This window comes from Camellia sinensis, chromosome 14, assembly GCF_055761805.1.
Source record: "Camellia sinensis isolate YWXY chromosome 14, ASM5576180v1, whole genome shotgun sequence".
Classification (NCBI taxonomy): domain Eukaryota; kingdom Viridiplantae; phylum Streptophyta; class Magnoliopsida; order Ericales; family Theaceae; genus Camellia; species Camellia sinensis.
The window spans coordinates 132,629,934-132,656,050 of NC_138974.1; the positions used below are offsets into that span (position 1 = coordinate 132,629,934).

Here is a 26,117-nt window from a genome sequence, read left to right on the forward strand (position 1 = left end):
ATGTAATCGGCATGGTACAAACAAACAACGGTCGATTACGTTACCATTAGAAGGAAAACACATCCAGTTGCCTGGCGCTGAAGTTTCATCTTATACTTCCGAACACCTTTCACAAGGAATTGCAGTGTCACCTTTGCCCAATTACATGCCCCCATACCGGTCACGTCCTTCACGGCATGAACGAACGACAGGCTCAACGCGGTCATTGTGGTAGGACACAACATGGCCCCCAACACGTACAGCGCAAACTTCCGCCGAAACTCGTCATCCGCACCATCACTCTCAGTCAGATAAACTCTCAACTGGTTCAAAGGAATGATTCCTTTAACAGCTCCAACCTCTTCGTAGATATTGGGATATGCGTCTATTGAACCAGTGAACTGCACGTCATTGCCTTCTGACCGTATACCCAATAAGACATGCACTTCCTCACAGGTGAGCCTCAGGTGACGGCCATGAACAGTCAACGAACACGTGTCGGGATCGAAGTTCTGTACCAACCATTGGCACATGTTGTGATCTATACGGGTACACTTTAACCCCAGGAGGCCACCGAACCCAATATCAATGACTGCCTGCTTTTGTGCTTCGTTACACCGGTTCACGATATCAAAAATTGCCTTCAATGATATGCGGACTTGCATTTTACTCTGCAATGTGATTAACGTGAACATTAATACAAAAAAGTAACCAACATTGTGTCGATAGCAGGTCCTCCCCAAATGCAGTTACGAAAACACTAAGCACGTAAGTACCTTTGCAGATTTCTTTGCAACTTCTTCGCCCAGTTCCTTGGCACTTGCCTTAGCCATGTCCTGAAACCTCTTCTTCTCATCACAGGGGAGTTCCTTCCACCTTTCCCCAATATCCTTTCGGCTCTGTAAGTGTTACACCAACGTGACGCACATACAGGACAAATAGGAGCTGTAAGTCCAAAATAATTGTCAGCAAAAGTTGTATCACTCGCAATGTGTGCACATTTTCTGGTATTTACATATGTTTGCACATACAAATTACTATTTCGCACACAGTTGAAATAAAAACGGACATGGAATTTTACAAATAATCGGAGTTTATAAGAACATGCAATATGGCTTCTATGACTGCTGGAAATCGCTGAATGCGACACAATGGAAGCACATGACTGGTGCGCGCATGGAATAGAAGTCCATACTTTGCTATCACAGCAGTCACGTGTTTCCATCACGGTACTCTACTTACTACATGTCTGCACACTAACCATATTCGGTCCGGGGTTGTCTGCTTCTCGTCTTTCCTTGAATTGTTCCTGGCTGCAACCATTGTCAATTTCGGCGCAAGTATATGTTAGATATGGATGGATATATATACATATACGTACACAATTTGTGACACAAACAAATTTGGTCCCAACTACATAATAATGCATCCGTAATGTCCAATTTTGGTTGCTAAAAATATAATAACCACATCATTTCTGCAACAAAAATTATAAATGGTCCAAATTATTTTGGCCCTTACTTTTGGTCTCTAAAATCTTAATTTCTTGTGAGTACAAACTGAAATCTGCACAGGCGCAAGCTATGAGTTCAAAATATGTAATGCAGAATTGTGCAAAAATACTGTCACATGTTTCTGACGAGAGGGATTCGTACTGTGAGCCGCTTTGAAGGACACGGATCGAACCTGTAAAAAATAAATGGCCCAAGTGGCCGCTTTCGACGAGGGGGCTCGGTAATGTCAACCCTTTCCATTCCTGAACCTTTGCCACTTGCCTTCAATGTTTTCCTTTGCCTGTAACAAATATCAGCGTAAATGAAATTTTGTTCAAGGCCAAATTACATCGGTGGTATGTACGTTTTGTGCATCCTATCATCTTCGTCGGTTAACTTTCAAGTTAGTCAATCTTGCCTTCCCATTTCAAAAGTTGTGCCATTTTCGTGAAATTGGTAACGTCGTTTTCCGTTGTCACCGAAAATGATGAACCGAATTGGTTTAGTATAACTCAGTGAATTATGGATTTCACAAATGCTCTCCGCAGAATACGCGACATGTGCCGTATGTGCACATATTCTGGTAAGAAATCGACACAGTTTTAATCCATTACACGAAATTCATGGTGCAATTTGAGGCTATCGCAAATGTGTCAAACTCAAATCGCACAACCTCCTGATGGCAGTACATAACGGCACAATATGCCATACACGAACAGACCGTGGTATTTAGTAGGTACAGGAAACATAACCTTGCAAACCTAAATGTATCAAATACTGAACGACATAAACTCACAGTTGCTTCGCATTGTCTGACATGTCGCCCATATCCAATTACGATAATTCCTGCAAAGAATTGCATGCAATATTCATAAGGATGCAGAAAGAACGTTACTCCCACATTGTAACAAAACGAAATTGACTGTTAACAACTTACAATCAACGGACCATTGAGTCGTACGTGCATTGTACGAGTGGTACTTTTCGTTTATTTTCAACTACGATATGTTGTCGTTAATTTATGCAGATATGGCATGCCACTGTTTTACGAAAATTAATTGGCCATATGTTGTACTCGTTTTATAGTATTTACGACTTGAATCCCGAATCAACAACCAATGCGCACACTTGAAACAGGGCCACATCGGACATTCAACCCAACAGCACCCATACGCAACTTACCTTCATGCAGAGAAATAAAAACCCGACTACACTGCTCAACGAAGACCGTCTGTCAGTTTGGAACTCCTCAATGGCAATATCAGTTTGTCACCCGTGTAGTTTGTATACCTAATCGTACGTATGGTTTCAATTACCTAAGGAGGAACAGTTTCATAGTTCATAAATGGTAATGTCGTGCGAGTGGAACACAGTAGGTCATAATAATAATGTGCTCCGAAATAAAAAATAGACAGACTCACACATGCCGGAGAAAATGGTGACTGTTACCGTCGGCGACCTGGCGCAGTCGAAATGGAGACACAGAGAGAGAGTGTGTTACTGGAGGTGGACAGCAAAACCGAAATGGAGAGAGAAGGAGGGACAGCAAAGTAGCCGAAATTTGTATGGGAAATGGAAATGAGTTGGTGAGATTAGAAAGGCTACGGCATGTGTGTCATCATGAAAAGTACTGCGTCTGTGGGATTTCAAAAGCGCTGTCTGCCGACTTTGGTTTTTGTTCCAAATTTGGGAGGGAAACGGAAACGTACGTGACACTACATATTAAGGCCAAGTTTGGCAAGTTGGGAAAAAACACCAAGGATCCTCTAGAGTGAAATTTCCCTAAAGTTTCCTAAAGTGCTACAGTGTATGGTTGAGATTTATTGGCAAGTCACATCAGAAAAATTGATGTGACTTGCCAGTAAATCTCAACCATACACTGTAGCACTTTAGGAAACTTTAGGAAAAAATCACTCTAGAGGATCCTTGCTCGGGAAAAAAAACCAAAAAGTCAAAAAGTTATTACTATTCACAGGAAGTCAAAAATTAGGCCTACACAATTCCGAATTCTAATTTTGCCTTACACATTAATTTATACAATTTTTTAATACACATTTTTTTATAAAAGTCAAAAAGTTAACCCAAACATCCATATTTTTTTCATCCACAAAGACAAAAATTGCACTTTTTTAGTCCAATTTTTTTCCTCACTTTTTAAATATAAATAAATGTATTTTTTCACTTTTTGTGAAATATGAGTTCCGTTTGGGTTAGGGGTTGAAATGATGTGTGTGACAGGTGATGTGACTTAAAATAATGTGATCAAAGTAAAAATATTGACTTTTTGACTTTTGGCTTTTTGTAAACATGCCAAACCAGCCCTAAAAGGTGGTTAGGAAGTTGCTATTTTTATGTTATTTTAGTATTTTCATATTTTTTAAATTTAATTTTTTGTGTTTTCAAAGTAATAGATTTTGTTGTACTTGGATATGATGTTTGTGACAGGAAATTTGCACTGATTATGTGTTAATGTTGTTCGTCCCAGTGTATGGATCAGACAGGTCTAAGCTCCTCCAGGCCGTGTCCAAATGATCAAGCCCACCAGATAACCTGCAGGCAAGTTCAACGGGGAACGGAGTAGTCCCCCAGTGAACTCTCGGACGAGCAAGTTGTTGGAAAGAAGCAGAGTATATGGGAGAGGATTCCAAATAGAGAACTTAACCTTTTTCTTGTCTACAACATTTGCTTATATCCTTTTCTCATCATTTCGTTGTCCCTTCCGACCTGCTCTCCTTGCCGAAAGCCTATGTTGTACCTTACCTTGCTCAGGGTAAGGGGGTCCTGTTCCGACGGAGAGGTGTTGTCGTAATAAATGCTTGCCTCAAAGGTCATGGAGGTGGTGCCAGTGGCGGCGACGATCGCCGTAGGGGGCGCAAAGGTCGTCCCCGAAAGGCAAGTGGAGGATGAGGCTGTTGGCCCTGGGCCAAGGAGGGAGGGACAGCCTCAGGGGGGTCTTCTACCTCAAGAAGGAGGAGTCGGTAGGACCGCAGGGCGGCTGGAGGGAGAAGAAGGCCCAGCCAAAGCAGGGGCAGATCGCCTTGTAGGGATTGTAGAAGAGGCAGCCTTGCGCTCGGCCTCCAGATTCAACGAGGCTGAGCTGCTAAGGGGGTTATACTTCGCTCAAATGGAGGTAACCACCTTAGCAGGGGCCCTGCTGAGGAAGGCGGGGGGTGGCAAACTCAAGGCAGATGAAGCCAAGGCCCAGCTTGCAAAGTTGAAGGAGAAGAGTGCAAGTTGGGAGAGTGTCCACACTGAGCTGCAAACGGTTCAAGCGGAGCTGGAGGACACACGCCGCCAGGTTGTGTCGCTCGAGTTCCAACTTGCTGGCGAGCAGAAGAAGATCGACGAGGCCCAAAGAGCCTGTGCCGCCGCGGTCGAGCGACATGAAGAGGCTATGAGCAATAATGAGGAGCTGGTCAGGCAGAAGGACGAGGTGGATAGCAGAGTAGGCGATCTCTAGAGGGAATTGGAGGGCGAGCGCGCCAAGGCAGGGAAGAGAAAGGGAGGCTCCATAGGGACTTGGAAGCAGAGAGAGTGAATATAGCGATCCCGGTTTCCCTTTTCTTTACTTGTTATATATAGACTTAGGTTCTGTGGAGCTGATTGTTGAGAGTATGTTGTTTGCACCCTTTAATCCTTATTTTCAGTCTTGGGTTGTGTTGGGAAGATTTGGAGTAGGTTGGTTGAGCTTAGGAACCCAGTCTGGTTGCCCAGATTTTGGCTTGTCCGCTCGAGCGGGGGTTTGGACGCTCGAGCGGGGAATACACCCATCCAGTATGTCCTGTGTAGTGTTGGCCGCTCGAGTGGGGGATTACACGCTCGAGCGGGAAGTCGTGAATAACGCTCGAGCGGGGAGTTGGGAGCTCGAGCGGGGACATGTCTGCAAAAACTTCTACGAGTGTGCATTCGCCGCTCGAGCGGGAGTTTGGCCGCTCGAGCGGGAGTCTGTGAGTGGCGCTCGAGCGGGGGTTTCCACGCTCGAGCGGGGCGACTGGTATAAAAATCCGAGATCCGACTTTCTGGATCATTTTTCATCTCCTTTTTGATTTTAAAACCCTAGAACCGTCTTCTCCCTCTCCCTACACACCTTCTCTCTTAGGTTTGATCTACTTAGAGTGTATTTCTACCCTAAGTCCTTTGTTAAAAAGATAGAGAGGGTCAAGGGCTTCCGTTTAATCTGAACAATCGTGGGTTTGGAGCACCTTGGTTTTCGTCATCTTTTTCATTCCAGTTCTTTTCTTCAAGGGTAGGGATTTCCTACTCCATCTTATAAGTTTTGTTCTAAGTTTTGGTATTTTGATATGTTGGAAATGCTTTGGTAATTTTGGGAAAAACCCTAGTTGTAATAATAAATTAATTTGTATAATTAATTTCAGGAGATTGGGGAATTTTGTTAAATTCATGAAATTGAGGAATTCATTGATTAAATGGAGTAGTTGTGTAATTTAAATCACTCACCTATTGAATTGTTGATATTGATATATTTATTTGCAGTCTAGAAATAACTGTTTTGGGCTATCGGTGGAGGATAGTCGTGATTGTTGTAGACATTGCATGTGGATTAGGAATAACTGAAACTAATCACATTGGTTAAGTCATTAATTTTTGACTATTGCATTGATACAGAAAATACGTGTATTGATTGAGCATTGCATTTGCATACATTGTTTTGTGTGGGAGGAGATAGGGGATGTACTCCACGGTTTAGGGGAAGATAGGGGATGGACCTCTAAACCGGATTTTGTTTGGGAGGAGATAGGGGATGGACTCCATTAGCATCACTTTTATGTGTGCTTATTTATATAGAAGTGTTTTATTGATACAACACTAAAATGTGTATCAATCTGGAAGTATGAAGTGTTTTGATTTGAGCTTGAGTCTCATTTGTTTGTTGATATTGGAAGAATGTGAATATGATATATATAATTCACTGTTGTAAATTTGGCCAGGTTCTGAGCCATGTTGATAAAGTTGGAAAGTAAAACGTATCTTAGACAATAGTGTCATGAGACTGTAAAATGAAGTAATTGATTATCTTGGTTAACCATCTGTTGAACGCTATTGCTTTATTCATTGCTTATATGTGGTTTAGTATATTTCTACTGGGCTGTGGCTCACCCTTTATGGGAACATCATTTTCAGGTTCAGGTGATAAGCTACCTCCAAGGACTTAGCTTGGAAGGACTTGGACTTTGAAGACTATTTCTAGTTATTTGTTTTATTTTATTGTTAGTACAAGTAAACACTCAAGCCTAGGGCTTTATTTATATTTGAGTTAGAACTCATACTTTTGTGTCCAAGTGTTGGCTTGGAAAGATGTAAGCCGTTAGGGCATTAAATTTGATGTTACATGTAATGTTTTTGTTTAGTAAGACTCTGATGAATATTATAATGAATTATTGAAGTGTTTTCTTTAAATAATGCATGTCATTGATATATATATAATGGGTAAATTTTTAGGGCGTTACAGTGAATAAATCAACTTGATTTTTTACAGGTATGATATACTGAATAAATCAGAAAATTTGAACGGTTTGGATTATCAAAATTGGGCCTAAAAGTAGGCCCGACGGCTCTGCAAGGACGGGCACAAGGAGGGGCTTGCAAGGAGAGGATCCTTGTACGGGGAAAGGGGGTCCCAGTCTTAATTCATTCTGTCTTTTGTTAGTGATTTTTTGGCTTATGGACTAAAAATTAAAATGAAGACTGTTTGGTTTGTTTTTGGGAGAGTTGTTTTTGAAAAAAAATTTGGGGAGAGAGTTTAAAAATTTTTAGGTTTGTTCTTTTAAATAACAACAGCAGCTCGACAAAATCAAAGCATATTGATATCAAGTTCCTAGTTGTAAAAGAAAGAGTGCAGAGTGAACAGATTTCCATAGAGCACATTGGGACAAACTCCATGATAGCGGATCCACTTACGAAGGGATTACCACCCAAGGTTTTTCATGAGCACACTGCTCAGATGGGTGTTGTTCTATTTGAGAACATTCTGGTTTAGTGGGAGTTTGTATTTATATTACTGCTTTATGTCAGCCTCGAGTTTTAGCTATGTAATTGGATTAATTTCTGCAGAAATGAAATATTCTGTTTATTACGCTCTGTTACGTATTGTGAAGTATTGATCTCAATAAAGTTAAGTAGGACCAGTTGGAAATAGGCATGTATGGATCACATCACATGTAATTTCCATGCTACGCATCCATGATTGATCTATGTCATTTAGCTGTATTAGTATACGTGACCATTGGTGGGTCGAGTTACGATTGATGTAATGAAGACCGCTTTGATCCTATATTAATATAGTTAATGGACAAGATTGTTTGGATACCCTCAAGTTATGATAACAAATTTCTGAGCTCAGTAAAGTTAAGCACATTTTTCAGGATACATATGTGGTCCAGTGGGAGATTGTTAGATAATGTCTCAATGGGACCACATAATTAAATGTGGTGTTATCATTTATAAGAAGCCTACAATTTAAGTGATTCAATTTAGTTAATAGGCTTAAGGGTATATGTGTTATGGACCTAATGTGTAGATACTAGCTAGTTGTATAATTTCTATTTCTATGATAGGCAGAAATAGAAATTAAAACATATTGGTTAAAATTGGTTTTCATTCCTTTTGAACTTCCACAACCTTTCAGTTTTGAAAACCAATAAATAGAAATTAAAACCAATAATGGTTAAAGTTGGTTTTCATTCATTTTTAACTTCCACAACCTTTCAGTTTTGAAAACCAATTACAACCTTTAAAAGGTTATGGTCCGTATTCCTTCCCAAGTGAAAAAGGTGAAAAAAGAAGATCACTGCCATTTTATTTTCTAAATCCTCTCAAGGAAAAACATAAGGCACCAAAGGGGAAAGGATTAGAAGGCAATAACATAATCAATAACAAAGAGTTCATTGATAATCACGCTTCCGTTTAACCGTTCATCAATGGATTCAGGTATGTCATTTTGTCTTGATTTCTTGATAATACACATGGTAAATGATCAAAAGTGTAAGGTTTATGTTCTGAAATTTATGTTAACAATGGTTGTGTATTTTGGGAGAGTTGTTTTTTTGGGAGTTTGGAATGATTTGGTATTTTGGGAGAATTTGAGTAGATGTGTGTGAGAGAAAAAGTGATTGGAAAGGAGAGAGAAGAGAGAAAAAGTGATTGATTGATATGTAAGTGAGAGAAAGTGATTTTGAAATTTTTTTCACAAAAACTAAAACCAAACAATTTTTTAGAAATTTTTTTCTTTAAAACTCGTCTCCCAAATGCAAACCAAACATAAATTTCCGTTTTCCGGCTCTGCTATACAGGTTATACAGAGTATACACCTCAATCTCATTCTCACTCCCCCTCACTGTCACACTCACTCCTCCTCCACCGAATCACTCCTCCTCCACCGAACCCAGCCTCACCGGCGACCACTCCCGACGGCCACCCACTCGTAAACCCAACCCACCGCTGTAGCCCTCATTTTCTCTGCTTCGCGAACCATAGCTCGACCGCGACCACCATCGGCTGTAGAGAAGGAATTTGTTGACGATAACGTGGGCTTTCAGGCCATAGATGAACCAGGTTCGTCCTCCAAACGCTGAAATAAAAAAGTTAGGGTTGTGATTCACAAAATATATTTGAAAATTACTGTTATGCAGATAGATAAATGGTATGCTTGAAAAATGCGGCACATATTGTGACGAACATTTATGCATTTACCTTTTAGAGTTAAAGTATAAATTTTGCAGAACGTAGTATGAATACGCAGAAACTGATCCAACATAAAATGAAAGGATCACATCTTTGCAGAACATAGTATGATTATGCAGATTGATAATTAGTTGAACGAATGCATATAGTTGTGTAATTTTCAATGTGTGATTGATAATGTGATTTTGCTGAATTTGTTGTCAATCACGCATGAATTGTTGTAATGAACTGCTATCAACTAATGTGTTAGCTGCGTGACTTGAATTAACTATTATCAACATTGGTAACTATTATCAAACTGAACTTAAATGTTCATAACTATTACTGATTTGTTGATAAGTATTTCAGTGTGCTTTGTTGAAAATCACATGTGTCATTTGTTGATAACTATTTCAGTTTGATAACTACTGAATCACAGTCTCCAACAATCTGCCCCTAATCATTTCACTTCAGCATGATTTGTTGATAATAGTTGTTTAACATGTGTGATTGATAATTTACTTGACATTGACCTGATATGTTTGTAAAACTGCCATGTTTGTTCAGATTGAAAATGCTATGTGTGTAACATGTCTGTAATTAATCACAAATGCTATGTTTGAAACTGCTGTATTTGTTCAGTTTCAAAATGCTACGTGTGTACATTGAGCTGCGATGTTTGTTCAAATGCTATTAACAGTTTAGTCTGTGTAACCTCTGTGCAAATGCTATTAAACATGGCAGTTTGAACAAATAGATGTTTTCAGTAAAGACACACTCTGTCCCTCAAATTAACCTAGACCTGCTATTAACCCCATCAAACAGAAGCATAGCAGACCATTACAAATTTCTCATGTATGCGGATTTTAAAAATGGCTTCTTCTTCTAACATTAGCAACATAAGATTACAAACGAGGCTGTGTAATTGTGGAAGAACCGCTGCCATACGTATTGTCAGAACAATAAGAATGGAAATGAAGGGCGTTTGTGCTTTGTTTGCCCATCAAAATATGTAAGTATGTATTGGAAATTTTAATCCTTTAGTAGTCACAGTAATATTTGTCGTATTCAACTAACTGATTGTCATGCATTGTAGAGTACCACTCCCACTCCCCATTGCAATTACTTCAACTTCGTGGCTGAAGATGATGAAGGCGTTATGTCCACAATCCCTTCCAACACTAGAGCTGGTGATGCTTTAACAGTAGAACACTTCAACGATGTAAGGACGAGGCTTCATGACTTGGGAAATGACCATGGTCGAAGGCTTGAAAGGATAGAAAATATAATCAAAGCGATGGTGTATTTCATTATTTTTTCTAGGGCCTTGCTACATGCCCCTAATTTTTGGCCCCCTAATCCTCCTAAATTTCAAACCAAGGCAAAAAAAAAAAAAAACGGTAAAAAAAAAAAAAAAAAAAAAAAAAAATTTGCCCAAAACCACGTCGTTTGGGGCATTAGGGGGATTAGGGGGGGGGGGCATTTTTAGGGGGACAAATCATTTTGCTATTTTCTATCATTGAGAAATGATTTGTCCCCCTAAAAATGCCCCCCCTAATCCCCCTAATGCCCAAAGCAACGTCGTTTTGGGCATGTTTTTTTTTTTGCCTTGTTCTGATTTTTCGGGGGATTAGGGGCCCCCAAATTCGGGGGATGTAGCACAGCCCTTCTATCATTTTGTACTTGATCATGTAACTTTCGTACTTGTTTGTATTTTGGGAAATTGAATGGAAGTTTGTACCAGTTTTTGTTGTATTGTACTTCATTATGTAAGTAATGTTTATGGAATGAATTTTATTATGATGTAACTTATGTAACTTACTTAATAGCTTTGTGGAATGAATTTTATTATGGAATGAATGTACGGAATGAATTTTATAAGTTATTATGATGTGACTTATAATGTTAGTCTGTAATGAATTTTGGGAAACATTGGTGTCATTGTAAGAGCTTTGTGGATGCTATTTGGCAGATCTGTGGACGAATTTTGTGGATGGTATGTGGATTCATTTTTGTGGATGCTCTGTGGATGAATTTTGTGGATGCTTTGTGGATGACTGAATTTTTTCGGTGCATTGTCACTTATCTGTGGCCTGTTTTCTGTTGCAGGTTCTCTTATCTGGGTGCATCAATTTTGGTTGTAATGAACAACTTCTGTTATGTGTTGCAGGTTTGTTTGTAATTAACAGATTTGGCAAATCTGTTATCTGTCAACTAGTATCTGTTTGTCACTTATCTGTGGCCTCAACTATTATCTGTTAGCAAGTTGAAAGCAGATGTAGGATGCGTGGTACATTTCTTCACCATCGTGCTGACTTCTTCATTAATGAATATCAATACTCTGTTTCTGCATGGTCTATTGTATATTTTTTTGTTTGAAGGGGAGCTGATTAGTTCATAACAATGCACAATGGGAGAAAAATTGGTAATGCACAGGTTGACCCCATGGGGTATGCTTCCACACAACCGTCGTCTTTGAAAAAACAAAACATTTTGTGCCCATATTGATGGTAAGAGTGTATGAGACCGTTGGCTGGTTGTGCACAATTTTTGTTTGCAATTACAGCTTGTGATTCCAGGCAATGATTCCGACACTTAAACCTTGTTGTCCATATTGAACGATTCACAAACATGAAGTAATCAACAAAACGTAGGTTAATGATAGTTTCTGATATCGGTCATTGACATTACAAAAATATTACCTTGTCATCGTACCAACAAAAATCATAAGACAGATTTTAGTCGAGGACGGTGACCCAAAAAAATACCTTCAACAAATCATTTTGATGAAGACGTTAATGCATGCACCGTTGCAATGGTTAGCAGAGTATGACGGTCTGTTAGTTTCTAAGTCGTTTATTTTCGCGCGACGATGCCATCTCACAAGACTACGCTTACTATGTCATACACATGTCCAGGTCTGCTAATCCTCGCTCAAATCAACAACTTCGGAGTCTGAGTAATCTGAAAGGTCAGGGTCCGACACCAGTGCAGGATCCTCCATTATAGCCTTTATCGCAGATGCCGGGTTCGATCCATTTATCTTCGACTCTGCCTTTGCGTCCTCTATCTGTGAGTTCCTAATGAGTCGACGAGTCATTTGATCAACCTCACTTTGCAAACGATGCCTAAGTTGGGAGTCGCTGACATGAGGGAATTGCCGCTGCATTTCAACCGATCGGGCTTTTGTGACCTTCAGGAAAGCACATCGACAGTGGTGTTCACACTGAACTCGTTTGGCAAACAGTGAAACTGGAATTCCAAAATACTTCCCCAGGCAAGCATCTTGTATTGGGGTGCAGTTGTAATCCCGTAGAGGTTCAAAACTCCACAGTGGGAACCCTGTTTCAAAGAAACGTCGATCACCGAAGGAATCAATATACCCACCTGCATAATCCAATTCTGGTGACTTCGGTCGGGAGCTGCCAGCCGTTGCAAGTGATTGTCCACGACCACGTTTACCGTGGTGTGCATCCATAGGTGTGAAGCTTCTTGATTGAGTCCAACTTTGTTTTCGCAGGTTCACGAAGAATATATGGACGCAAAAACAAACCCAAATGCAAAGGAAACAACACTGGTTGCAACCTTTTTGTGGTTGGTTGTAAATGTTAAATTACCTTCAACCCATAGTCATTAATACGTTGGTGGTAGGTTTAAAGACGTGAACACACTTATTGTTGTTTGGTGGCAACAACTACCCAAACTGCGTAAAAGCAACTTAATGACTGCGGGTATTGCATTTAAAGGTTCGGTGCAATTGGAACGGCATATGTATCTGATAAGAGCAATTTTGCTAACCTTTATGGATGAGTAGACATGTAATTGGCTTGGGGCACAAATACAAATGACGAATGTGACTGTATGATGAACTGTGGGTGTGGAAATCAATGACAGTGAGCTAGTACTGATGGAAGGTACAATGCATGTGTGTTGGAAATGCCAAATAATGGACGATCAGGGGTACTGAACGGATGACTTGGTGCATGCAAGAAGGAACGAATTTTTGCAAGATGAATTCGGCCAGTTTGAGAAATTAATACGATGTATGTCACAATGCACGAGGTCTTCTGCAAACATACAAGTCATGTACCATATATTACAAATACTTACAGCATAGTGTTGTGTAATATTATGAATCTGTACATTCCTTTAAAAAAGTAGTCAGTAAAATAAACCATACACATATTCCTACAAAATGTCCGATTCGAACAAGATTGAAGCTATTGTTGAAGCTCATGTTGCTCCTGTATTCCAGCAGTTGCAAGCTATCTACGAAAGGCTGAATGAAGTGGACACACGGTTGTCAAGTTTGGAGCGGCAAGTCGGCGCTATCAAGCAGAACGTTGATTGGCTGACCGATGACAAATTGGCGGCGGACGAAGCGAAGTCTGATAAGACAATGGATGAGGACAGTCAGTCAGACAGTACGGACAACTCTTCAGAAGACGCTGCTGATGATGCAGCAGATATGTAGATTTGATTTATTTTTTTTTTATCCTTCCCTGTAAGCCATGAAAGTTTTTTTTTGGCTGGAGTCATATGTGCTAATGGGCTGATATATAACTTACCTACGAAGAGTATTGAGTTTTCATTCATAATGTGGTTTCTTTCATTTTTGAAAATTAATTTTGCCTTTTTTGTAATTAAATTATAAATTAACTTCGGTAACAAAAGCAGCCGTAAATTATATACAGTTACAGTCGCATTCATCCGAACAAGAAACATGCGTAAACAAAACAGTACTAAGTCAGCAGCCACGTCGACATGTTTGATCCATGTTTACATCGACATGTTTGATCCATGTTTACAGTTGGTCCATATTTACATCGTCCAGCAAAAACAATACTGGGGACCCATAATTAACATCCATATTGAAATCAAAGAATAAAAAATTAGTTAAAGTCCTATTGCCACCCAAATTAGTGGCGTACTGGCAGCCCATTCCCATCACTGGCCTAGCTTGTGGCATTGCTCATATGAAGGCAGTCCCGGTACTCTGCGATCTTTGCATTATTGACATCCATAACGATGTCAACCAACAACTTATGACGCACAGAGGGAGCAAACTTTGTCCACAAAAATCGTAAGACAAATCAGTTAAAATTGGAGGACGTACGAGGAAGGATTTGATTGACAAATGGAAATTAAGCGGTAGAATGTACCTTGTGTGGACCGGGGCTTAAATCAGGTTGCTGCATGAATTTGATGACGAACATCCCACAGTCAAACGTGCTACAAAAATAATTTCACATTAAAGTTGTCGTCAATACGTAATAGGTTCATTAAGTCAGTCATGCAGCTTAGACATTAATGTGAGGGAGGGATTGTGGATTACTCATCCAGTTGTTGTACTGGCCTCTCGTCTAACATGCAGCGGTGGAAGGTACGCACGTCTGTAACATAATCATTTCCAAAGTGTAGTTGCAGCAAGTCGTGCATAGTTTCAACCTGTTCCACAAGGTTGAAGTTGGTTTACGTAAAGGATGTTCAAGTTTTTTGTAGTGTTCAGAAATGCACCAGAAGGACATACCAAAATTTTAGCTGCATTTAGCTTCCTTTTGTTCGGTCGGTTGGATGGGACTGAGTCGAATAGGTAGGCTACACGGTCCACCATATCAATTTTAACGCACAACCAATGCACTCCTCTGTAATTGAAAGGCACGTAAATCTACACGAAAACACAACGGCAGACCTTGTTTAGAGGCCATGCAAACATGTAATGGCTTTCATATTTTCGTTTTAATATAACGGGATGAACATTGATATTACCCTCTGGCATGCATCAATCGCACCAGTGTATCTGTCATGTCCGAAAAATGATGTGACGATATGTTCATGGTCCAGAGGTTGCATATCTTTATTTAGAATCATAGTCTGCATGTGTAATGCGTAAAGGTCATTGACGGAAACATTTGTCAAAATATGTCATACACAATACACAACGTAGCTTTAAACACTTACTTACCGACAGATATACGGGAAAGAACCAATCAGTGTGCCTCCCGTCATTGTGTAAATCCCTCTGTCGATTAGTCAATTGCACCACCACCAAGTTGATTGGCTGGAACATTGTATGCAAGACACAAGGCAAGTTGATTAGAAAGGTTTCTGAGTTAGGGGTACTGAAAAACGCAGATTCATATTTGTGCAGCCAACACTTACAGTGTCGGATAGCCACGACCCTGGTTTGAGCGTGCGCATGTCACGCCGGGTGCCAACTTCACATGCCCGTCCATGAAGATTCATGGAAACAACAATGTCCCTACAAGCAATAAATGATCCTTAGAACGATAGTTATTTCACAGTGGACTGTCATTGAAAATTTGCAAGTAGTAAATGAAACAATACATTTCATTTTTGCTATCGTCAAATACATAGTGAAGAAGTTTTTGTTCCTCCGCCGATAACAACCCTTCGCTGTCCAACATCGTCAACGAGTCCTACAAAAATAAACAGCCAACTAACAGTACACATTTCATAAAAGTATTGAAGCTTATATTACAAGGTCTGTAGTCATAAAAAAAACGTGAAATGATGTAAAAACTGTGAGCCCCAGAGTTTTCCCAACTTGTGATGTTTGGTGCGGAGTTTGTTAGAAATGTGTACTAACATATGGCAGCAGTCATAACTGCAAACATGCAATTCTTTGACAACTAGTACAATACAACACAGATGATTGTAAAATTACTGATTCACATTATTGATGTGGGCATGAATTGGGTATTCACAACTTGTGGGGCATTAAAGGCAGTATTTGTACCTTGTTCACGTTGTCCACACCATCAACATCCACAGGTGAACTGCTGTCGTCAACTCCACTATTTGTTTTGCTATCGATGCACAATTGCATATCCCCGACCTCAGTGGCTTGAACTCCACTTCCGCACATTTTTCCTTTTCCTTTTCCTTTTCGTCTTCCCTTTGCACTTCTTCTAACGATTCCAGTTGCTCCCAATGGTTTGCCAAGCTTAGTAGGAGAAGTATGCACATCGCACGCCACGTTCTTCACGCCCACTGACTGAAGGTCAGGACTGTATTTATCTTCAGTTTCATATGTTTCCCCTGACTGAAGGCCTCCCTTCTTGTTGTTGTCGCCACCTTCTTCGATGTTCAGCTTGTGCCCATCATGCAAATGACTTTTGTCCCTTGCCAAGGTTCCCTTCAAAATATGTTGTTGGTGATCCACCCCTTGTACATCTGAAATATTACACTCCATTGGGTTAACTTCGTCCGATGGTTTGACCACGCCATCCTCATGCGCCTCGACTCCAACAGCAGGGTCCACACCCTGTTTGGCCACGCCTGCCGGTTGCGGTGTAGAGAATATACCTTCGATGAGGTGGTGTAGCATTTGCTTCAGTTCACGTAAATTGGTTTGTTCAGTGAACGGTTCGTTGCAGCCCAAACTGAAACGTTGAAGCAGTTGCTTCAGCATGTCCTTCAGTTGAGCAACATTGGAGGAGAGGTTAATGATACACACATCATTGCCTTCCACCTAATTATACATACACATTCGTGAACTTAGTCTTACAAACCATCTTCAAATGATGTGGCTCAACTGTGTGAAAATTGCGTAATGCTTGGATGGATTACCTTGTCATTGCGAACAACTTGCTTGCCTTCGAAATGTCGCAACATCTCCATTAAATCTGTTTGGTTGTGGAGAACTTGCTTCATCATTTCCTTCAGTTCACGAATGTCGGACTCCAAATTGCTCATACGGACTTCATTGTACTGTCCTGTTTGTTGGTTCTCGACATGGCATGCATCCATGTCAGCATCATCGGCGTTACTGTAATCAAACTCCACCTAATCATAGAAACGCATAAATGAAGTCTGACATTGTATGTTGAAGACAAGTGGGTCGATGGTGTGAAATGTGCACAGTGGTAGGAGTGCTTACCGCAATTGTTGGGAAATTTTGCTTCCTTCTGATACGTCGCAGCGTCTCCCGTATTTGGGTATCACCTCAATAATGAAGCCGAGGTGTGGACCGCGTCGTAGTCGAGCTCAGACAAACACAATCAAGGTACAACAGCTGTGGACATTAAGGGGCATACCATAATTAAGTTGTTCTTCCCACAGAAATGAACTATATTCAGTAACAATGACATTCATTATTCTCAATTTTGCAGTGGAACGTACATAGCATACCGATTTTGTTGAGGATGCTGTCAACTTTATAGGCACATATCATGCAATGTTTTTTGGGGAAAAAATTGTACAGCACACCAAGGACTTTATTGATGAAACCAAGAAAAATTTTTTATGTACATGTTCCCCTCTTCGCAACGTAGTTTTAATTGGTTCCTCCATTGAGGTTCAGCATACTTTTTGCCCTGTACTCTTTGTTCTTAAATTCATGACGGTAGTCACACAAAATTTATTTCTGCAAGTACCATACTTGGTCAGGAAGAGTGCTGTTTGTCGTACTCACAAAGCAGGTACCATTGTATGTCCCAATCAAGGCCAATTTGTTGAACCATGACAGAACAATGCATGAAACACATGAAGGGGGGAATGGAAAAAAAAATTCAAGGTATTGGCATACCATTAGCAGGAAAACACATCCAGTTGCACCGCGATGACCTTTATACTTGCGAACACCGTTGTGAAGGAATTGCAGTGTCAACTTTGCCCAATTACAAGCTCGCATACGATTCACGTCCTTCACGGCATGAATGAACGATGGCTTCAACCCGGTCATTGTGGTAGGACACAACATGGCCCCCAACACGTACAGCGCAAATTTCCGCCGAAACTCGTCCTCCGCACCAGCAGTCTCGGTCAGATAAAGTCTCAACTTGTTCAAAGGAATGACTCCGTTAACAACTCCAACCTCATCGTAGATATTGGGATATGCTTCCAATGACCCAGCCAACTGCACGTCATCGCCTTCACACCGTATTCCCAATAAAACATTAACTGCCTTACACGTGAGCCTGACTTGACAACCATGGACATTCAATGAACTACTGTCAGGATCGAAGTTCTGTACCAACCATGCGCACAAGTCGTGATCTATACGTGTACACTTCATCCCCAGGAGGCCAGCAAACCCAATGTCAATGACTGCCTGCTTTTGTGCTTCGTTGAACCGGTTAACTAGCTCAACAATTGACTTCAATGATATGCGGAGTTGCCTTTTACCCTGCACATTTTTTACCCTTAAATTAATAAAAAAATACAACCAACAATGTCAGCAAAGCAGGACCTAGGCAAATGCATTTACGAAAACATGAAGTACGTAATGACCTTTTCAGACTTCGGTGCACATGGTACTACTTTGGCGTGTTCCTCAGCGCTCGCCTTAGCCATTTCGACAAACCTCTTTTTCTCATCAGAGGGGAGTGCCTTCCACCTTTCCCCAATCTCCTTTCTAGTCTTTAACCAAGAAAATGACAGACGTACAAGACAAGTAACAACTATGAGTCCGAAATTACTGTAACTACAACTTTATGCCAAACGCAATCCGCGTGCATTGTTGCTAATTAAATAAGATTGCAAATACAAATAACAGTTGCAGCAAAAAGTCAGCGACGAAACGTAGCTGGACTTTTACAACGAATTGAAATTTACAAAAACAATAGGAAGGTGACATTATTACATGCTACAATCCTACAAACGCGAAACAATCACAAGCCCACTACGACCATTCAATACAACGTGTGGATAGCAACCCAGCGATGTGTTTCCATCATACTGTATTATAGAGAATACAGATTTCAACACTCACCATTTTTCGTCGAGTGTTGTCTGGCCCTTGCATTTCCTTGAATTGTTGCTGGCTGCATGCAAGCATCGTCAAGCTTATCATCACTAAATGTGAAATATGAATACATATATATATATATATATATGCAAGTTTTTATGTCACGCTGGCCCTGAAATCGGCATAAGACAGCTTTCGTACATCCGGGACTGAATCGACACCAAGTTAAACATTTTCAGACATGCGGAACAAAACCAATTTGAAACATCACAAACTGAACTTCGACGAGGCGCGTAATTTCAGTACGAAATATGTAATTCCAGATTGTCAAAATAAAGAACTAGTACCTGTAACAAATGAATGGTGCAACTGGCCGCTTTCGACAAGAGCCAGCGATAGTGTCAGACATTTGGATATGTTGTTCGGCAATTGTCTTCAATCTTTTCCTTCCCCTTATGAAAGAGCAAATCATACAAATTAGATTGAAGGGAAAATTACAGGGGTGGTGTACACATTTTGTCCGTCGTCTAATTTCGATCGATGCACTTTAAACTACCTAAATTGTGACAGTCCATTTCAAATTTCGTGGACATTTTCGGTCAAATTGCTAATGCCGTTTGTCATTTTTAAAACAAAGATTGTAATGTCAATTGATTCAGATTATGTAAGTTCAGTAAAGTTATAAGTTGACTACAACAAAAAATACAGTTGCCACGTATATGCATATTTTCTGATACAAAACAGTGAAGAGTTGAAATCAAATGGACGTAATTGAAACAAAAGTTCAAAATTGATGGTGCAAAGCGAGGCCATTCAAAATTTGTGCAAAACAAATAACACAAACACAAAAGTACAAGGGCTGCTGTAAGAATTGATCCGGAAAAAAATCAGCGTATTCCTTGGTGATGGATTTCGTTTGTTTACAAACATATGTACCAAACCAACTGGTAGCAAGTCTTTAAGGAGAAAACTAACATTGTTGGTGCGAGGTGACCAATATCCATCAGATGCAATGACGACAACTCCTGCAAAGTATTGCAATCAATATTTACAGGAACACAAACAAACGGCTGCAACATGTGGCTGTTAACCTTAAAATTTTGCGTAAACACAGACAACAACACGCAGAATTTCCCAACACATACAGATTTTGAAACAGACAAAAGAAAGGGCACACATGGAAATTTTGCATTTCTTTCACACAGCTTACAATTAAAACAATTATGTGTACAAGCGATAAATGCATAATTTCACAAATATTCAAGAGGAAGGACTACATTGTGTTTTTCATTTAGGGCTGAAGGACTACACACACATACTTTTATGAAGGCCCGCCTACAAATGACAAAGAAGCAACTGAACTATTTCATGACGGGGTTAAACAATCAGGACACGATTCTTCTGTGACAGAAATTGGTGCTCATCCTAGGCACAAAAACCAGATGAAACCCCATCCATCAAGTTGAGGGCTTCAATTTCCTACTGAGCAACTTGGTTGCAGAGAATCGAGGTGGCTGCATCGTGGCCCGTGCTCCATTACCTTTGGGTGGTCAGACAGTGGGCAGATCAGAGAAGAATACTTTTCTGTGGTTGACGTGTCTGTAGGTGAAATCTTTAGGAGGGATCTCAACTGTGCGTGCACATACAGTGTGCTCCCATCGCAAGTGATGTTCAACTGCTTAACGAAGTTGTTCAGTTCTTCAACTTCACGAACTGTCGTAAGGGTGAGGTGAAGAAATTCAGAGAAGTCAACAAGCCCAAGCAATTCACGAAGAAAATCTAATTTGTAGAAATGGACAACCTTGCCTGTCATTGCACGCAACTTTTGAATGACGGTTACCTTTCTGTTGAAGTTATCATCTTGCATATATATACAGCAGTTACATTTGAAGAGAAAGGTAGCTGTCATTCATGAGTTGCGGGCTGTTTGAACTTCATTGAGCGTAGAAATGAAATGCGTACTCTCATTTGTCTTTTTTATGACCTTCGTACAGAATGAGAATGGATGGGTACGTTAGTAATATTTTTTGGCAGGCAGTGGCAGTCTTGCTTGTTTCATTGTCGCATACAATTGATGAAACTTGTTTGTCAACCACAGAAAAGTATTCTTCTCTGATCTGCCCACTGTCTGAGCACCCGAAGGTAATGGAGCACGGGCCAGGATGCAGCCACCTCGATTCTCTGCAACCAAGTTGCTCAGTAGGAAATTGAAGCCCTCAACTTGATGGCTGGCCTTGCCAACAACTTAAGCGGCCGGAGAGTGCGTGCACACTGTATGTGCACGCACAGTTTAGATCCCTCCTAAAGAGTTCACCTACAGACACATCAACCACGGAAACAGAGGGCATTGACGATGCCCGGATGGACCACATCTTAGAAAAGTTGGATATTAGACAAGGACTGAAGGCAAACTTCTTCCTTAATCTGTTAGGGTTCTCCGACTCAGGTGGGGAGAAGGTATTGGTTTTCAGCCATCGTCTCCGGCCACTTAAGTTGTTGGCTAGGCCAACCATCAAGTTGAGGGCTTCAATTTCCTACTGAGCAACTTGGTTGCAGAGAATCGAGGTGGCTGCATCGTGGCCCGTGCTCCATTACCTTTGGGTGGTCAGACAGTGGGCACGATGCAGCCACCTCGATTCTCTGCAACCAAGTTGCTCAGTAGGAAATTGAAGCCCTCAACTTGATGGTTGGCCTAGCCAACAACTTAAGTGGCCGGAGACGATGGCTGAAAACCAATACCTTCTCCCCACCTGAGTCGGAGAACCCTAACAGATTAAGGAAGAAGTTTGCCTTCAGTCCTTGTCTAATATCCAACTTTTCTAAGATGTGGTCCATCCGGGCATCGTCAATGCCCTCTGTTTCCGTGGTTGACGTGTCTGTAGGTGAACTCTTTAGGAGGGATCTAAACTGTGCGTGCACATACAGTGTGCACGCACTCTCCGGCCGCTTAAGTTGTTGGCAAGGCCAGCCATCAAGTTGAGGGCTTCAATTTCCTACTGAGCAACTTGGTTGCAGAGAATCGAGGTGGCTGCATCCTGGCCCGTGCTCCATTACCTTCGGGTGCTCAGACAGTGGGCAGATCAGAGAAGAATACTTTTCTGTGGTTGACAAACAAGTTTCATCAATTGTATGCGACAATGAAACAAGCAAGACTGCCACTGCCTACCAAAAAATATTACTAACGTACCCATCCATTCTCATTCTGCACGAAGGTCATAAAAAAGACAAATGAGAGTACGCATTTCATTTCTACGCTCAATGAAGTTCAAACAGCCCGCAACTCATGAATGACAGCTACCTTCCTCTTCAAATGTAACTGCTGTATATATATGCAAGATGATAACTTCAACAGAAAGGTAACCGTCATTCAAAAGTTGCGTGCAATGACAGGCAAGGTTGTCCATTTCTACAAATTAGATTTTCTTCGTGAATTGCCTGGGCTTGTTGACTTCTCTGAATTTCTTCACCTCACCCTTACGACAGTTCGTGAAGTTGAAGAACTGAACAACTTCGTTAAGCAGTTGAACATCACTTGCGATGGGAGCACACTGTATGTGCACGCACAGTTGAGATCCCTCCTAAAGATTTCACCTACAGACACGTCAACCACAGAAACAGAGGGCATTGACGATGCCCGGATGGACCACATCTTAGAAAAGTTGGATATTAGACAAGGACTGAAGGCAAACTTCTTCCTTAATCTGTTAGGGTTCTCCGACTCAGGTGGGGAGAAGGTATTGGTTTTCAGCCATCGTCTCCGGCCACTTAAGTTGTTGGAAAGGCTAGCCATGAAAGTGAATGCTGCAACTCTTGATTCAGAATTGGGTGTGGGAACGAATAGCTCTCTACAAAATTTGGAAATCGTCATCCTCATTTCAACTCTTTCAATTGGCTTTCCTATGTTTTAAGTTGAATACCGTCAACTATGCATGAACTTCAGCACTGAAAGAAAGAGTTGTTTACTGTGTTACACGGACTCGGGTACGGGTCCCAGGTGCGGTATGCATGTACAGGTCCGACTCATTATATCTTAACCCTACATTCAATGGTACACGGTGTGGGGAAAAAATATCATATTTTTAATCTAATATGTGCCATAAAATGGTACTATATGTAACTCACGGTGTCAAAATCACATTTATAGTAATTTCACAATAATTTGCACATATAATAATTGTGTTTTATACAATTATATAAGAAGTGTCCGTTGAAAAGTATCCGACACATATCCCATACCCTTGTCCGACTCTCAGGTGTCCGACACGGGTATTTGATCTATTTTGAAGAGTCCGTGTACCACAGATTGTTTCTAAACATAAGTTCCGGCAATATAAAATCACCGAGTACAGCAAAATTTAAAGCACAATTCAACCGAGTGTGCTACCTGTTGCGGAAACAAGATTAGTCATTGTTTGTTTATCGAGTTTCTTATTTTTGCTTTTTTGGCTACTCGAAAAGAAAAAAAAAATTTGTTTTTCCCGTGCCAACATTACACAAATTTCTTTTAAAGTCTTCTTTCGTTATATATAACCCAACATAACAAGTTCGCCATGTAAATGCAGAACACCTTTTATTCTTGTTGCTAACTACTATCATACCTATGTTCAACTTGCAGCACTGATAGCAGAGGGAAGACTTCCTATTCGGAAGGGAGAAAATACAAAAAATCGAGTACAGAACAGTTCCTATTGGGTTCATTTCGGTTAGCAGAGGGAAGAGTTCCTATTCGAATAGCACAAAATACCAAAATGGAGTACAGAACAGTTCCTATTGGGTCGATTTCGGGTTGGGTGTGAAGGTATATGCGAATGATAGAAGACAAACAAGGAGACAGATAATGTACCAGCACGAAATAAAGGAAATACCAACCGGATCAGACGAACCGACGGTGGTGCTCGATTAACCCTTGCAGTTGTGCTCCACCGACAAAAATCAACTCAAAAAAAGTATTTACGCATCCACTTCCATGGCTAGCCTTCCCAAGAACTTAAGCTCAGCACTCAAATATTGTTCTCTGTAAAACCCTACAGCTACGGGGAAATGGAACAACGGAGAGACGGGCAGACAGAAAGACAAACAAAGAGAGAGGTCCGAGATGGAAGAGAGATGGACGGGCCGACGGAACTTACACCTCTTCTGAACACTTCGGCAATTTTTTAAGTTTTATACTTGTTCTGACAACCTACACCTTTTAATGAAAACTGACATCATTTATAAATTAATTTTCTTCATAAAAGTTACACCTTGGAACTTTATCTTTACATTACATTAATTTTCTTAGTAAAAGTTACACCTTGGATCTTTTCCAAAAACGAAACATTCAGCTTTAATTCGGATTGGTCTTCTTTGGGAACTTATATCTTTTGTAAAAACGAAACATTCAGCTTCGATGGTTGCTCTTATTTGGGAACTTGTACCTTTTGTAAAAAATCACAAAGTTTACAACTATTCCTAAAGTTTACACCTTTCCTAAAAATTTACACCTCCTCTCGGAAATATTTACAACTTCTTGAAAAATGACACATTTTGTGGAAAAACCTTTTTCGTAAAATTTACACTTATTATTTCAAGTTACACCTTTAGTGAAAAACAAAACTTACATCTTTTCTATGGTCATTTACACCTTCTACGGACAAACATACACCATATTTGAAAAGGTTATACCTTTTGTCAAATAATTTCTTGGTGTGTTTGGTAACGTTTACGTTTTCAGTTTATATTTACAAAAAATTTATAAACTAGTTTTTGTTTATTTTTTGAAAAACATAAACTACAAACGCGTTTCGTAATTGACAAAATGTTTTAAAAAAATTTAAAATATAAAAAAGAGTGAGAAATGGCGAGTGGTGGCAAGTGGCAGCGGAAGACGGTGGTGGAAAGTGGTGACGGTGAGTGGTGGGTGGTGGTGGTGGTGGTGGTGGGTGGGTGATGGTGGCAGGTGGTAGCGAGTGGGTGGTGGTGGTGGTGGTGGTGGTGGCGGGTGGTGGTAGCGGGTAGGTGACGGGTGGTGGTGGTGAGTGGATGGGTAACGGTGACGGGTGGTGGGTGGTAGCAAGTGGGTGGTGGTGGCAGGTGGGTGGCGGATGGCGGGTGGTGGTAGGTGCTAGGTGGTGGCGAGTGGTGATGGTGGGTGGGTGGGTGGGTGGGTGGGTGACAGCGGCGGGTGGTGGGTAGTAACGAATAGGTGGTGGTGGTGATGGTGGCGGGTGGTGGTGGCAGGTGGGTGGCGGATAGCGAGTGGTGGCGGGTGGTGATGGTGGGTGGGTGGGTGACGGTGGCGGGTGGTGGTGGCGGCGGGTGGTGGTGGCATGTGGGTGGCGGATGGCGGGTGGTGGTGGGTGGTGGCGGGTAGGTGACGGATGGTGGTGGTGGTGGTGGTGGTGGTGGTGGGTGACGGTGGCGGGTGATAGGTGGTAACGACTGGGTGGTGGTGGTGGTGGTGGCGGGTGGCGGGTGGTGGTGGCAGGTGGGTGATAGGTGATGGTGGTGGTGGGTGGTGGGTGGTGGTGGTGGCAGGTGAGTGGCAGGTGGTGGTGGGTGGCTAGTGGTGGCAGGTGGTGGTGACAGGTGGGTGGTGGCAAGTAGGTGGTGGTGGCGAGCGGTGGATGGTAATGGCAAGTGGTGGGTGGTGGCGGTTGGATGGCAGGTGGGTGGTGGGTGGTGGGCAGTAGTGGTGGTGGTGGGGGTGGGGGTGGGGGTGGGTGGTGGTGGCGGAGGCGGAAGACGGTGGTGGAAAATGGTAGCGGGTGGTGGCTAGTGTTGGGTGGTAAAAAAAAAAAAAACTGAAAGCTCAAAATGGAAACACATTTTTTGTGTTTTTATTTTTTGGCCAAATTTATAAACTGAGACCACTGATTTATAAATCAAAAATTTTGCCAAACAAGTTTTTATTTGAGTTTTTTAAATTTTTGTAAATATAAACAGAAATTTTACTCCTTCTGTGTTTACGAATATTTTGAAATGAACGCTTTGTTACTCCATTTGTGGTTTTGAACACTTTGAAATGTTACTCCTTCATACTTTTCGTGAAAATACTTACACCATTTTTGAAAAGTTACTCCTTTAAGTTTGTGAGCGACAACTTAAAGCTTCGTCAGAAGTCACTTATAGCATTTGTGATAAAAAAAACAAAAAATTTACACATTTAGCTTATGCTTACACCTTTTCGTGGCAGGGCTTACACCATTTTTGAAAAGTTACTCCTTTTGTGTAAGAATTTTTTTCATAACATTTATACTTTAACTTCCAACTTA

The 26,117-nt window shown here is 41.1% G+C and overlaps 2 protein-coding genes across 2 annotated transcripts; both read right to left on the reverse strand.

Moving 5' to 3' along the window:
• Positions 1–14,496: 14,496 nt before the first annotated feature.
• On the reverse strand, positions 14,497–17,098 carry LOC145807784 (uncharacterized). The gene is made up of 5 exons (XM_082906622.1): positions 15,913–17,098; positions 15,501–15,592; positions 15,315–15,414; positions 14,922–15,213; positions 14,497–14,820 (listed from the first exon to the last, which is right to left on the reverse strand). Exons 1-4 carry the CDS (start codon positions 16,585–16,587, stop codon positions 15,049–15,051), a joined length of 1,032 nt encoding a protein of 343 aa, XP_082762748.1. The 5' UTR covers positions 16,588–17,098; the 3' UTR covers positions 14,497–14,820; positions 14,922–15,048.
• Positions 17,099–17,437: 339 nt separating this feature from the next.
• LOC145807785 (uncharacterized) lies at positions 17,438–18,534 on the reverse strand. Its single transcript, XM_082906623.1, has 2 exons — positions 18,408–18,534; positions 17,438–18,303 (listed from the first exon to the last, which is right to left on the reverse strand). Exons 1-2 carry the CDS (start codon positions 18,468–18,470, stop codon positions 17,536–17,538), a joined length of 831 nt encoding a protein of 276 aa, XP_082762749.1. The 5' UTR covers positions 18,471–18,534; the 3' UTR covers positions 17,438–17,535.
• Between the last annotated feature and the right edge of the window lie 7,583 nt (positions 18,535–26,117).

Coding starts and splice junctions, on each gene's coding strand:
- LOC145807785 (XM_082906623.1), bottom strand. CDS start 18,470: ATGGCTAAGGCGAGCGCTGAGGAACACGCCAAAGTAGTACCATGTGCA. Junction 18,304..18,407: donor GTGCACCGAAGTCTGAAAAG/GTCATTACGTAC, acceptor AAAAATGTGCAG/GGTAAAAGGCAACTCCGCAT.
- LOC145807784 (XM_082906622.1), bottom strand. CDS start 16,587: ATGCTGAAGCAACTGCTTCAACGTTTCAGTTTGGGCTGCAACGAACCG. Junction 15,415..15,500: donor GACGATAGCAAAAATGAAAT/GTATTGTTTCAT, acceptor TATTGCTTGTAG/GGACATTGTTGTTTCCATGA. Junction 15,214..15,314: donor GGTCGTGGCTATCCGACACT/GTAAGTGTTGGC, acceptor ACAATGTTCCAG/CCAATCAACTTGGTGGTGGT.